A 13912-nucleotide genomic window follows, 5' to 3' on the forward strand; every position below is an offset into this window, starting at 1 on the left:
TCTTGCTCTACTCGTCTGGGCAAGTCCTGCCCTAGATTGGATGAACGAATTGATGGCTTAAATCAGCACAATAAGGATCTTGTGAAAACTTGTTTTCCCTTGTGGTTTCTTATGTTATTATAGTTCAGATGCATAAATGAGGGGGCAAGGTTTTGTGTCAATCAGTCAATCAGCCAATCAGTGTCATTTCAGCTCTTGAGTAGAGGTGTCGGGGGGTCAAAAATGTTCACAAAAGTTTTTGTACTTTGTACTCAACACAGTAGTCCATATACCCTGTACTGTATCCATAACTAACCACTGCTTTTCACATTTTGATGATGTTGGCATTGAACTGCCAGCTAAAGTGGACTTCCAGCTGCTATTGACGGGCTGTCAATGTGATGACCGTGGCGGAAGTCCAGTGTTGTGCTAGCATTAGCCATGTAGCATGGAGCTATCACAATGATGCACATTAGCACTCAAAGTCAGCACATCTTACCTTTATGCATCCCCACATAGTATCAGCATTGGGGAGCAAATATGGGGTAAAAGAAAAAGGGGTAAATCCATCCAAAATATCCTTACATCCCTCTGGGCATCGGAGAATGGTAGGATGGTGCGTTCAATGACAGTGAACAAAGTAGTACAAATCCCAGCTTGTGCTAAACATTAAAAAAAGTGGAGGATTTCTAATGAATAGTTACATTATTGTAATAAAATCATATTTGCTGTAATATAATGATGAATTTCTATGTATTTGAACCTGTTTTAAAAGAGAAATGACATTGAGTTTGTAATTTGGATGACATGTTTTATGACTATTGTTCTGTTTTAGGTATTTTCATTTGTATATTTCATGAAGGAAAAGTGCATTGTGGGAAATGTTTAATAATAATCCTTCCTGAATGTTCCTAAATAGACTTTTTACTCACAAACATTTAGAATTTAAAAGCAGTATCATAAATAAATGAATCTTATTTTGAGCTGACACAAATATACAAAAACATGTTAGTGTGAGAGGTCTCACTCGCTCACATTTTGTATCTGCTGAATGTTTCTTGGCGAGTTTAAGAGCTAATATGCTAATAATAATGAAAAATAGTCATATAAAAATATGCTTGCTGACTGTATTGTTTTAAATACTTCACAAATTGATATCCTATTACATAAAATGTGACGTAATTATCGTTGGCGTTGCACATTGAATGGTTTACCACAAAGAGATGCTGAAAGTGCTGTGATTGGTCAACGTTGTTCCTGGTGGGAGGGGTTTTGTTTTTCTGTTCCTGAGACTAAAAGCTGCCACAAACGTAATGGTGGTACCTCGTGTATGCTTTTGTAACCGTACCGAGATGAAGCTTTCCAGGGTCAGCTGGGAAACTGCAGAGTTGCCATGGTGACAGATGTCGACGTGATGAATCCAAGCGATTATGTGAGCCCTGCGAATCAGAAATGTGTACATCAGTCAGAGATGCTGTTTCTTTCCGATGCGGACTTTGACATATCGTCTTCACTCTGAGTGGGTTGTTGATTGTTGAAGGAGTGAAAGCTTCTCTTTTGATACGTTATCTTTGTTGATGTCTGGAACTAGCTAGGAATGGTGTGGACATGGTGTGGACGCCTGTGTCTCGGCGCTGTGACCCAAGTTGAACCTGTGCAGAAACACTTGGGAACACAAACCTCAGGGTCTCAGGTTGGAAGTCAGAGAAACCGGCCATGGAGGGGTGCACATACCACATTAACCAACATTTTTCATTTGCTCCCCGGCTGAGCTAAAGAGGATGTTTGCTTTGACTCGGACTATATTTGTCACACGACTACAAATGGAACCGACAGACGCTTTTGTTAGAATGTCGTATTCTCGTGTTAAACGATGCCAGAGTTTCAGATCATGATCCCTGAAAGAAGTTTAGGGTGGCTCTGAACGCTCAGTTTTGAATTTTTCTAACACTGGCTCTCTGTGAACGGCTGTGAGGCCCCTGTTGTTGGATGTAGGATTGTTGTACGGGATTCGAACGTGAGGAGACGTCTCATTCAGAAAAAAAGTCTTACAATAATAATTAAATGAATGAATCAATATCAATCAATATATGCAATATATGTCGGTTTTCCTCTTCCTTTACCTCCAGACAGGCAGGACAGGAAGACGGTTGCCAGATGATTGCATCTTTGTCCACCTTTTTCTTGGAATTAGACTCACTGTATCCCGCTGCATCCCGGTAAGCCAGTGGTTCCCAAACAAGTTAATTTGCAGTTCAAAAAATACACTGGCAGGTTTACCAAGCCACCAAGAATAAACAACAACCAAGTTTTTCCTTCTATTGTACACGGAACCGCCCGACTGCCTGCTGCAACGCGTCTACGCACAAAGTAGACCACAATGACCACAAAGACCACAATGACCACTAAGACCACAATGACCACTAAGACCACAATGACCAGTAAGTCCACAAAGCAGCTCATTTTTGGAGATGAATCGTGTTCTGCGTCACAGGAAGGGAAATCCCAGAGGATTCGTGACGTACGTTGCGTGTACCGCGGATGGTCAAAACACTGCCATGGTGGGGGTGGTTTGGAGGGGGGGTAGCAGCAGGAATGTAAGATAAAATGCGGAAGTAGGCACAGAATGTGCTGCAGGAAATCCGCTGTTTTGACTCCGAAATCAGGAAAAAGCCGAAGAAAGAAATATATTTTCTGACTTTTTTTCTGTAAAGAAGAAATTATTTGATTTTCATTTATTTTATAAATCGTGTTATTATATTTTTCCCGAGTTCTTTTTGTCTGTGAAGAACCCAGAGGGGTAATTTGATCTCGACATGGGTTACTAATATTTACTGTAGTTATGTGGGGCTTCCTAAAAACAATAAATGTTTACATTTTTGCACCCCTGCCATCGTCACACTTTTTGTTCCAAACTGACCCTGGCCCCCCATCAGGGGAGGGGAAAGACCCTCAGCTGTGATGAAGGGTAAAAGATCTGGTCAGGACCCAAGAGATGAATGTGAAGCATTGAACTGTGTTTGCATGCAAGAGACAAAACGCGCCAGACATCAAGTAGCCATCCATGGACACACTGAGAAGGAACTTAGACTTGAGTCTGAGGAAGACAGGAGGAAGGCGGTTGGGGGTTGGGAAGGTTAAGACAGAAGGAAAACCGGGACAAGACAAAAAACCAAACAGCCCAGGGCAAGTATCCCGTTTTATACACTGAATCAAAGTGGATGTCCACTTCCCCACCAAACCTCGGGTCACTTCCTTTAGGGTGACATCACAACGTCTGCTGTCTCCTGATAAAACTTGGGACTGTCCAGTTTCTACTTCTGGATCGGATTCGGGATCCAAAACATATGATTGTATGTTAAAAGCGGACATCAATTCCTATTCAGTTAGCAGCACAAACCGGAACTCTTTCTATGTGCTGGCGGTGGGACCGACCACCCAACGACCCAACCACCCAACCACCCAACCACCCACCCACTGGCTGTGGGTGATATACATTAAAACAGACGTAATCCAATGAAATACAGCTGAATAGGTGCAGATTCTGGAAGAACTACAAAGCTTTCTGTGTTGGTTATTGTGTGTAGCTGCTCTATAGGAGTCCACAACTCAATACAAAGGGCCGAAAAATGAGCATAATGGGTGGAACTGGCGTGTAAGTGCGTGTCAATCATGTGATTGAATTCCAAGTGAAAAAGCTATTCTTCCTGTCAACAGCGTCTGTGTTTGGCAGAGTCAAACAGCTGCGGCTATTTTTATATATCCACTCTTTGTTTTTATTTCTCTCCCGCTTCCAGTCCTCCGGCCACCTCCCGCCGACCTGCCCGCTGCCTTATGGGTACGCCGCTGGGCGTTGGCCAAACGCTAGGCTTGTTTTTTCACCATGTGATGATTAAAGGCTACGTTAATGTGAACATGCGAAGTCAGGTTGCATTCCTACGTTGATTGACGCGTAGAGACCCAACGTGACACCAACAGCCTTCTGTGCTCTTCCCACAGACTCGTACTCGGCGGCAGGCAGTGAAGGCAGCATCTCTACCTCTGTGGCGTCCCTGCCCCCGCAGGCTTCAGGCAGCTCAGCCCCCGGCTCCCCCGGCTCCAAGCACTCTGTGAGCACCCTGAAGAAATGGCTCACGAACCCGGTTCGCAAGCTTAGCGCCGGGGCCACAGCCAAAGGGCAACGTCAAATACGCAAACTTGAAGGAAAACCTGAACTTCTTCCGTCCCACAGCCACAGCCAGGATCCGGGCAGCCCCCCGAGGCCCGGGGACCCTCTCACCATCCTGCCTGTCACACACACACAACTGGTGAGCGGTGAACATGTCATTGGGGGTCACATGAGCGGGCTTAGCCTGTTGTGGTTCAACGCGTACTTGAAGGCAACCATCTTGGAAGGAAACTGGAGGTCTGGTATTCCCGCGTGGTTATCTTTTTTCTAATTTGGTCTCGCTCTCAGGGCACAAAATGTCTGCTGTCTCTACCGTGCGCTCTTCCAGAAACTCCCCTTCGGAGAACGGCTTTCTGGTCTTTGCTAATTTGAGCGCCAGAAGATAACTTTTTGTCGGGCGAATGTGTTTTTCTGGGCCTGCAAACTTGCTACCAAGCTCTGAGCAGTAGCCGCCCTTTCTTGTGTTGACAATTTGTTAGCATAATTAGCATGCTTGGTGGAAAAGTGACGGCGGATGTTGTAGTCCTTTAACAGTTTCTCGACAAATAAGACATACAGCCTAAGAGCGGACTTCGGTGAAAAAGTATTTTGTTGTCCGATCGTTGAAATCAAACACTCGGCACTCACTGTCCACTTTTCCTGGGCCCACTCATTGCTGCAGATGGGTCGGAACCATCGCAAGGTTATTAACAGATTGACTAGCCAAGATCACGTCAGTGTGTCACTGCGTGTAATGCGCCATCTGGTGGAAAGACCAGGAATTACAGGAAAATCAATATCACGATTTTACTTCATTTCAGCAATTCCTTATCGATCTTTGGCGGGATGCATGAAACAGACCAACGGGCCGGATTCTTTGCCTGCTTCAGACTGACCTGATGTGATGGTGCAAATCCCATATTGATGTACGCTCATGATCAAAATGTTAAGAACTGTTTAAAAATGGCAAGATTTATATTTGGTACTTTTGGATCTTAAGGAGGTTCTTTTCTAAGTAGCTCTTCAAAATACAAAAAGAAGACATTTTAGTTGGAGAAAACATTTATTGAGAAAAATAACCCAAAAAAACACAAAGTAGCCACAGGAGGATGTTTGCAGGAAAGGACACGTCTAATAGCATAGGAAGCTATGGCGCTGTTTGGTATCACACTGTACATGATGATGATGATGATGATAATGATGATGATGCCGTGATTGCGTGACACAAGGAGTATAAAAAGTGGGTCATTTCGATGAGTTTTTGGGTGAGGCTTGGGAGACTGGTGACGTAATAATGCTAATTAGATGAGTGAATATTCATCACAAACTTTGGGTCATTTCTCATTTACAGTATGCATTTATCTATGACCATTTTCAAGCTACAACCTTTTGAAATAGTCACACCAAAATGTAATATTTTCTTTAAAAATGAAATAATAAAGTGGGTCTGGATCCATACGATATCATATAGACATACAGACATAACTCCCATGTGACTTTGTGTATTTGTGTGTGCACCAGGAGTGGAAAGACGGCCTGGCGAGCCCCGAGGATCTGTCGCCAGCGACACTCCAGTCCCCCGGTTACGTAACCCACTCACTGATTGGCTGCACGTCACTGCTTCACACGCAGGTCTGTCACCACAAATACTACGATATCAAATATAAAATATCATGTTCCATATGGACCACCAAATGGGACTCAATGAAACAAATGAATGCATCTTTCAATCTTTTACTAAATGTGTCATTTAATAATTAAATCAATAAATAATTCATTAAATAAATACACTATGAAATAATTCCATACAGTACATGAGTCATTAAAAGCGTCTTTAAATAATTGAAATACCAGTTCATTTAATCTAAACAAACAAAATTATTTATGATCGAATTATTTCACTGACCTGTGGTTACATGTTTATGAATTCATTTCATCTGTCAAAGTTCTTTTCGTTTTGTTCGCCTCCAATCTTAGAACTGAAGAAGTTCTGTAGCTTCGTGTTACGTCATATCGGAGTATTCGCTGAAAGAACGCAGCCAAGATAAATTTAAACAGGAAAAGATCAAATTTAATCTTGCTAATATTTTATAATGTTTTATATGGATATATATTTTATTTTTAAAGAAAACTGGACTGAATGAAGTGAATAAAGTATAGAAGGGTTTAGATTATAAATAAAGCAAATGCAATTGGAATATTTGGGTCCATGAATACTGGCGGGGATCAGAAAAGCATCTGCACCCCAACATAGTGAGTCTCACACATCGAGATAAATGGCAAGGAGTCTTATCGGAATACGTGGCTCCTGGGCAGATCCCTGTCGGACCAGGAAGGGCAATGTTGGGATGCAACCTGTGTCATGTGACTCACATTGAGCATGGCAAACGCACGTAATCAATGATGAGCTGACGCTGCGGGTTTAAGAATAATACTTTCATCTCTCCACCAAACACTTGGAGCCTCTGGGTCGGGTTTCACTTTGCCGTTTAGGTTTCACTTTGTTGGTTAGGTTTCACTTTGCAGGGGAACAAAGTAGCAGCAAACAGCTGATAAAAACCATCTGAGCTTTGGGGCAGAAAAAGGTCATTTGTGTCATTTGTGTAAAACATCCCGAGCCTCTAATAAGATTACACGAGGAGGCTGAGGTCAGCGCTTCCGTGTTTGGACTGCCAATCTTCCAAGAGAAAGGCCAAGAGAGGTGGAGGTAGATTGAATTATTGCTTCATCCGTTTCACAGCTCTCTTTTTCTGTCCTTTAGTGACCCTTCATGCAGTCATGGAAGGATGATTTATTCCTCATTTCTACTCATCTTTGTCTCAATAACGTAATACCACTCAGCAAGTGCATTATGCTGTTGAGACACGAGCGTCAAAAATACAATATCGGGAATTGTTTTCCCTGAGAAACGGGGTTCAAATTCTTGTTGGCCTACATCAAAAACACAACAACACCAATTACCGCTGCTTTGGTCTTTGGTCTTTTCAAAAGAGAACAAACGTTATTGTCTGATATCCTCAATATCGTCTTTGGGGATTCATTTTTCCAGATGTTGACATGAAGAGAGCATGTTAAACATGGAGTGGGGGGGGGGGGGTCCCACAGTGGGTGTGTGCAACAAAGGTAACTCAAGACAAAAGACAAAAAAACAGTTAGCAACTACAAACACCGAGTCAGTCCGTTCACTCATGTTCACGTTGGTTCCGACTCAACAGCGCAACAACACGTGACGACTCGTGGTGTGTCGGTCATGAACGAACGGGTCAAAAGAACTAGTTCTTTTTTGTGAACGGAATGAACGAGGTCACCAATGTCTCGGTTTTTCTGTCAGCTAACCCCACCCACCCATCACTGTCGCTGTCATGTGACCAGAAGTGAGGTTTGGCAACAACCCAAAAGAATATGGGAATATTTTCACGGACATGACTAGAGTTGGGAATGGTTTGAATTTGAGTGATTCCGGTTCTGATTCCTTGTTTCGGTTTTCGATTCCGATTCTTTTCAAAGGTTGGGTCATAAAAAGTTAGCATGGTTTAAATGAGGGCGCTAACCAAAGTTCTTGGATGAAATGTTTTAATGTTATAATATTACGTCATGCACAGGCATGATTTCTTCTTCTATGGTTTGGTGTGTCACATGGTTCCGTCAGCACCACGCCCAAGTGCCTAAGTGCCTAAGTCCCTTGTGTATGACATCGTTTTCACTCAGTGGTCCGTTCCCATTTGGGTGCAACTATTTTACTAATCCAACAAAGTGTGGACGCTATTTTTTTTCAACCCGTCAAAAAACAAAAAAAACATTCCCAAAGTTTGCTTCATGGAATTGCAGGGAGACACTTCCTTATAGTCTTTGTATAGAGTTCATGGCTTAAAAACAAAACACACCAGAAGGACATGGGGGTGATTATGGAGGTGATTCTTCCCTTGAACTTTTCCACGGAACATCTGGATGTGATCAAGGAGCCTGATGAGGAACTTGTCAACCAAGCCACAGCTTGGCGCTCTTAGTGGGGCAAAACAAGCCAGGGGGAGTTGAGGGCTTCAGGGAGTCTTCTCCTTCTCCTGCCATGCTGCTCTCTTTACATGACAGCTCACACAAAAAGGTTAAGCTTAATGACGGGCAAAAAGTACACTTCCCCTTTAAGTCCTCAGTGAAGGACACTGAGGTAGAAAATGCATCACCCGCCCTCCCAGGTATTTATAATACTTGTGATGCATCACATTAGGATTGAATTGTCAGATGGTAAACAAGAAAATAACATTTATGCGGTCATAAATCAGTAATGGAGGCTGCTGATGTCTGCTGTAATCGTTTGCTCCCAAGTCAAAACTCAATCACGACGGACTCTTCATTTGTCAGCTTCAGGAGCTGCACAAGCAACATTTCATGCTTATCTCCTCATCGCTTTCCCTCTAGCTATCTGGGGCCCGTGTCCGCCGAGCTATGGCAATCTCGGTCTGGTTCTTATCCTTCAATGATCGCTACATTTTTGCTACATTTTTACATTTTGCACCTGAATTTCACATTCACATAACTTCCTCTGACTGCCTTCCTGTGGATACCCTCAGGACGCTCAGGACGCTCTGGACGCTCAGTCCACCTCTTTCCTGATGGATGACACCTCCAGCCAATGGTCTTCAGTGGCTGACACTGAGGAGGAGCGGAGAAGCGCCTTGGAGAAGAGCTTGTGAGTTTGTGTTTTTCAGTTGGTGCGCCCCCGCCTGGTGTAGAGCTCCTCAAAGTGCTTTACATCAGAGATACGACTGCATAGGAAGTCATGCACGTGTCCTTCCTTGGTCTCTCCTCAGATACGTACTGAAGGAGCTTATCGAGACGGAGAAGCACTATGTAGCAGACCTGGGCCTCATCGTGGAGGTAAGGTTGGCTCATTTGTCGGGAAAAAGCTCTAAATCCATATCCTCGTAATATGCGCATTTTCCTCCTGTCTCCTGTCTCCAGTTTGACGAGGATTTTAGGAATTAGCAGCTTGCAAACGTGTCAAAGCAACGCCTCATCTGGCGCTTGATGTACCTGGAAATATTCCGGTTCATCCAGAGGTCTTCTCAAAGGAAAATCATGTTTGCATAGTTTGCAACTGCAGTATAAATGTTGCTTTTAGAGTATATTTGATGGGGGAAAGTGAAAACATATTTCTATGTTATTGCTGTCAAAAATAGAACAGTTTTTCTAGACCACTTTTATCTCTTCACACTAAATTCTGCAACACTTTTCATTTTTTTATTATCACATTTATTTATTATTTATTTATTATTATACAATTTCCACATTTGGCGGCACGGCGGTCTGGTGGTTAGTGCGCAGACCTCACAGCTAGGAGACCAGGGTTCGGTCCCCGCCCTCGGCCATCTCTGTGTGGAGTTTGCATGTTCTCCCCGTGCATGCGTGGGTTTTCTCCGGGTACTCCGGTTTCCTCCCACATTCCAAAAACATGCTAGGTTAATTAGCCACTCCAAATTGTCCATAGGTATGAATGTGAGTGTGAATGGTTGTTGTACACCAGTCCAGGGTGTACCCCGCCTCTCGCCCGAAGACAGCTGGGATAGGCTCCAGCACCCCCCCCCCCCCCCCCCCCCGACCCTCGTGAGGAAAAAGCGGTAGAAAATGAATGAATGAATGAATTTCCACATTTCCCAAATTTCTGGATTTTCTTTTTAGAATTTCCTGGTGATGGAAATCACTCACTTATTGCCGTGGCTCAATTATTTTCCGACATCCCCCCCCCTTCCAGGGGACAGAAATATTTGTACCCCCCCCCTCCAGATTTGATAATACGTATTTATTCATCTCTACTGGACTGTCAGCTAAAACCAGGGAAATGCAACAAAATGGAGATCTGTGAAGCATACAAGCGTATCCAAACTGCATGTTGAGTACCATAAATGTGTACGTGTTGGCACGTTGGCATGTGTTGGTACCCCCCACTAGCACTGCCTTGTAATAAGATGTCTTCTGACAACCTAAATAGTAGAACAAGTACAAGGTTTAAACAACCTTGTACAGGCTCAGCGGCACTCAAGTTACTGGAAAATAGTCAGGTTGTGCTTCATTTTATGGTATTGTTCCTAGTAAATAATAGTAATAACTCATTGGCCTTTATGAACTATGATAATCTGTAATTGTGTTTCAGGGCTACATGACCAATATGAACTCCAAAGGTATACCAGAGGACATGAAGGGAAAAGACAAGATTGTTTTTGGGAACATTCACCAAATATTTCACTGGCATAAAGAGTAAGTCCTCCACCGTGAGATGAGAATCGTGGACTCCTACGTTCCTCCTGGTTCTCCTGGAAGAATGCGCCAAATGACTCCGTGGCTGTGTTTCCTGTCTAGCTATTTCCTGGGAGAGCTGGAGAAGTGCTTGGCAGAGCCGGAGAGACTGAGTCAGCTCTTTATTAAACACGTGAGTCTCGACGCCGTGTACACAAACACACCATGCTCATCCAGTCTGGATGGCTTCCTTGCGTCGCGGTGGAAGTAAATAGACGAAACATGCGGCGTCTGTTGATGCTACCCTGATGCTACCCTGTGCTGCCTTGCATCCCTCGTCAAGTTTGGGTCAGACACAACAACGGGGACTACTAGATTAGATTAGATTAGATTAGATTCAACTTTATTGTTATTGCTCATGTCACTTGTACAGGGCAACAAAATGCAGTTAGCATCCAACCAGAAGTGCAATTTTTTATAAGTACATTAGTATGGACAGATCTATGTAAATAAAACTATACAGGCTATGACTATAATACAGTGAGGATATGTACAGGGATATAAATGACTATAATATGGCTATTTTAGATTATACACATTATAAACAGTATGGGTATGACAATATATAATAACAGTAATATATACAGTATTTCAATGGAGTGACTAGGGTATGGAAATGACTATAATATGGCTATTGTAGATTATACAGATTATAAACAGTATGGATATGACAATATATAATAACAGTAATATATACAGTATTGCAATGGAGTGACTAGGGTATGGAAATGACTATAATATGGCTATTGTAGATTATACACATTATAAACAGTATGGGTATGACAATATATAATAACAGTAATATATACAGTATTGCAATGGAGTGACTAGGGTATGGAAATGACTGTAATATGGCTTTTGTAGATTATACAGATTATAAACAGTATGGATATGACAATATATAATAGCAGTAATATGTACAGTATTGCAGTGAAGTGACTAGAGTAGAGTATGTTATTGCAGATTATATAAATTATAAACAGTATGATCAATGAATCAACAGATAGTATATGTACAATAGTGCAATAGTACAATAGTGCAATGAAGTGATGGGGGAGGGCATAGGTCAGCGGGGGGGTGTACGTAGTGGAATGGGTGGGCAATGGGGGGCAGAGTTCAGCAAGGAGACAGCTGTTGGGAAAAAGCTGTTCCTGAACCTGGTGGTTCTTGTCCGTAAACTCCTATAGCGCCTCCCTGAGGGTAGGAGGGCAAACAGTCTGTGTGCCGGGTGGTGTGAGTCTTTGGCAATTTGTGATGCCCTCCTGAGACAACGCTTCCTGTACTACAGTCAATCCCCGTACGTTTGGGATGAGGTTTATCCCCAACAACAACCACAATGTCGATGAAATGTTTTGCACCGTCAAATACACCCGTGGTCGTACCCAAAAGGCAAAGAAGGAAGAAAAGGTTTCAGCTGAAGGGCATCATTAAGGAAGGAGGAAGGAATGTCTTTTTCTCCCATTCCTGCTCATTGTAGTTCTTTAAAGAACACAATAATAACAGCATGCCTGTAAATATGCTATTCAATAACAGGCAGTGTGACGACGGAAGCCATATTGGCTCCGAACGTGTTCTTATTCAGCAGCGGAGCAGCTCGGCAGTTTCCAAGTGACGATGCTTGTTGCTAGGTGCAAACTCATGTTGATGGGCGCTCAAAGGTTCTGGTTACACACAAGGCCACCTGGGTGGATTATACATGACGTGGTACATCGGACACGGTCCATCGGACGCTCAGGGTGGCGCCGCCTCCCGACGCTAATCAGTCACAGTAGAGTTACCGCTAAGAAGACTAAATGAATGTTTCTCACAAGTTTGACATCATCTGTGTGTTTCTTTGTCGGGCAGGAGCGGCGTCTGAATATGTATGTGGTCTACTGTCAGAACAAGCCCAAGTCCGAGCACATTGTCTCAGAGTACATTGAAACCTACTTTGAGGTGAGTTTGTTCTACTCTTTTAACAGCAGATTTGGTGTCAAATGTGGCGATTCACGAGACGACCAACTCACAAGACAATCATGGTCCAGGGGAATCAAACCAGACACATTTTTAAGTGGGAACTATTGTGCTTTTTCCACTTTTCTGACCTATAAATGTAGTTCGAATGTTGGATTCTGGTGGTAAACCATGACAAAGTTTCAGATAATGACATTTACGCATTTGGAAGTGATCCCTGAAAGACGTTTGGGATGGCTCTTAACTCGGGATGAGCCGGATACTCGTTATAGACAAGTTTTCCTTACAGATGATGCATTTTTGCTGGATATGTATGAAACTATAAACTATAAACTATACCTGGTTGTCATCCGGATAGAAAATAACGGGAACAGGACACAAATCTTAAATTGAATGTTGTTGCTGCTGCGATTACATCAGCTGCCATGAGTCGCATTGTTTGCCTCCTAGGAGTTGCGGGAGCAGCTGGGTCACAGGCTGCAACTCAATGACCTGCTCATCAAACCTGTCCAGAGGATCATGAAGTACCAGCTGCTGCTCAAGGTGAAGAGCAGGTCACACACACACACACACACACACACACACACACACACACACACGCACACACACACACACTCAGTGGTCACAACATCACTCCGACTAAATCATTCATTCATTCATTTTCTACCGCTTTTTCCTCACGAGGGTCGCGGGGGGTGCTGGAGCCTATCCCAGCTGTCTTCGGGCGTAAGGCGGGGTACACCCTAGACTGGTGGCCAGCCAATCACAGGGCACATATAGACAAACAACCATTCACACTCACATTCATACCTATGGACAATTTGGAGTCGCCAATTAACCTAGCATGTTTTTGGAATGTGGGAGGAAACCGGAGTACCCGGAGAAAAACCACGCATGCACGGGGAGAACATGCAAACTCCACACAGAGATGGCCAAGGGTGGAATTGAACCCTGGTCTCCTAGCTGTGAGGTCTGCGCGCTAACCCCTAGACCACCGTGCCGCCCCCGACTAAATCAAATATGATCAATTATGAAAGTTGGATCTTCATTTAATGTGATTCCAAGATATCTTTGAATTTGTTAGGGTCCAAAATCTAAAAGTAATGTAAGATGTTCTTGAATTCTGGTCCTGCACAGTGGTCGAGTGGGTATCATGTTGGCCCCATAGTCAAGAGATTGAGATCTGGTCCACATGTTTTTATATCTGCTTTGGCGACCATGCTGTGTTTATTTGAACAGGACTTCCTGAAGTATTCCACCAAAGCCGGGATGGAAACAGAAGAGTTGGAGGTCGGTAATCCTAACCTAGGTTAGGTTAAGTTACAGTCTTGTTTTGGTTTAGACCTGGTCTGTATTGGCTTTCAACAGTTTTTGTTTGTTTTTTCAACAGAAAGCAGTAGAAGTGATGTGCTTTGTGCCAAAACGTTGCAATGACATGATGAATGTGGGTCGACTCCAAGGCTTTGAGGTACGTGTCAAGAATTTAGACGTCAAGAAAATAACATTTTGTGCCAGCAATTTGGTGACAAGCACTTCCACTTA

General features: G+C 43.3%; 1 protein-coding gene across 6 annotated transcripts in view; it reads left to right on the plus strand.

Moving 5' to 3' along the window:
- The window catches only part of LOC131136408 (rho guanine nucleotide exchange factor 25-like), a 71191-nt gene that overhangs the window by 51973 nt on the left and 5306 nt on the right, over positions 1-13912 (plus strand). For 3 of the 6 annotated variants that reach the window (XM_058083161.1, XM_058083159.1, XM_058083162.1), the window contains 10 exons: positions 3979-4286; positions 5648-5758; positions 8695-8813; positions 8935-9001; positions 10275-10378; positions 10481-10550; positions 12263-12352; positions 12821-12913; positions 13610-13660; positions 13761-13838. In XM_058083161.1, coding sequence (XP_057939144.1) covers positions 3979-4286; positions 5648-5758; positions 8695-8813; positions 8935-9001; positions 10275-10378; positions 10481-10550; positions 12263-12352; positions 12821-12913; positions 13610-13660; positions 13761-13838 — 1091 coding nt within the window. The remainder of the gene's footprint in view (positions 1-3978; positions 4287-5647; positions 5759-8694; positions 8814-8934; positions 9002-10274; positions 10379-10480; positions 10551-12262; positions 12353-12820; positions 12914-13609; positions 13661-13760; positions 13839-13912) is intronic. The other 3 variants (XM_058083160.1, XM_058083164.1, XM_058083163.1) reach the window with 2 other exon arrangements.

The sequence above is a fragment of the Doryrhamphus excisus genome, chromosome 10, assembly GCF_030265055.1.
Source record: "Doryrhamphus excisus isolate RoL2022-K1 chromosome 10, RoL_Dexc_1.0, whole genome shotgun sequence".
NCBI lineage: Eukaryota > Metazoa > Chordata > Actinopteri > Syngnathiformes > Syngnathidae > Doryrhamphus > Doryrhamphus excisus.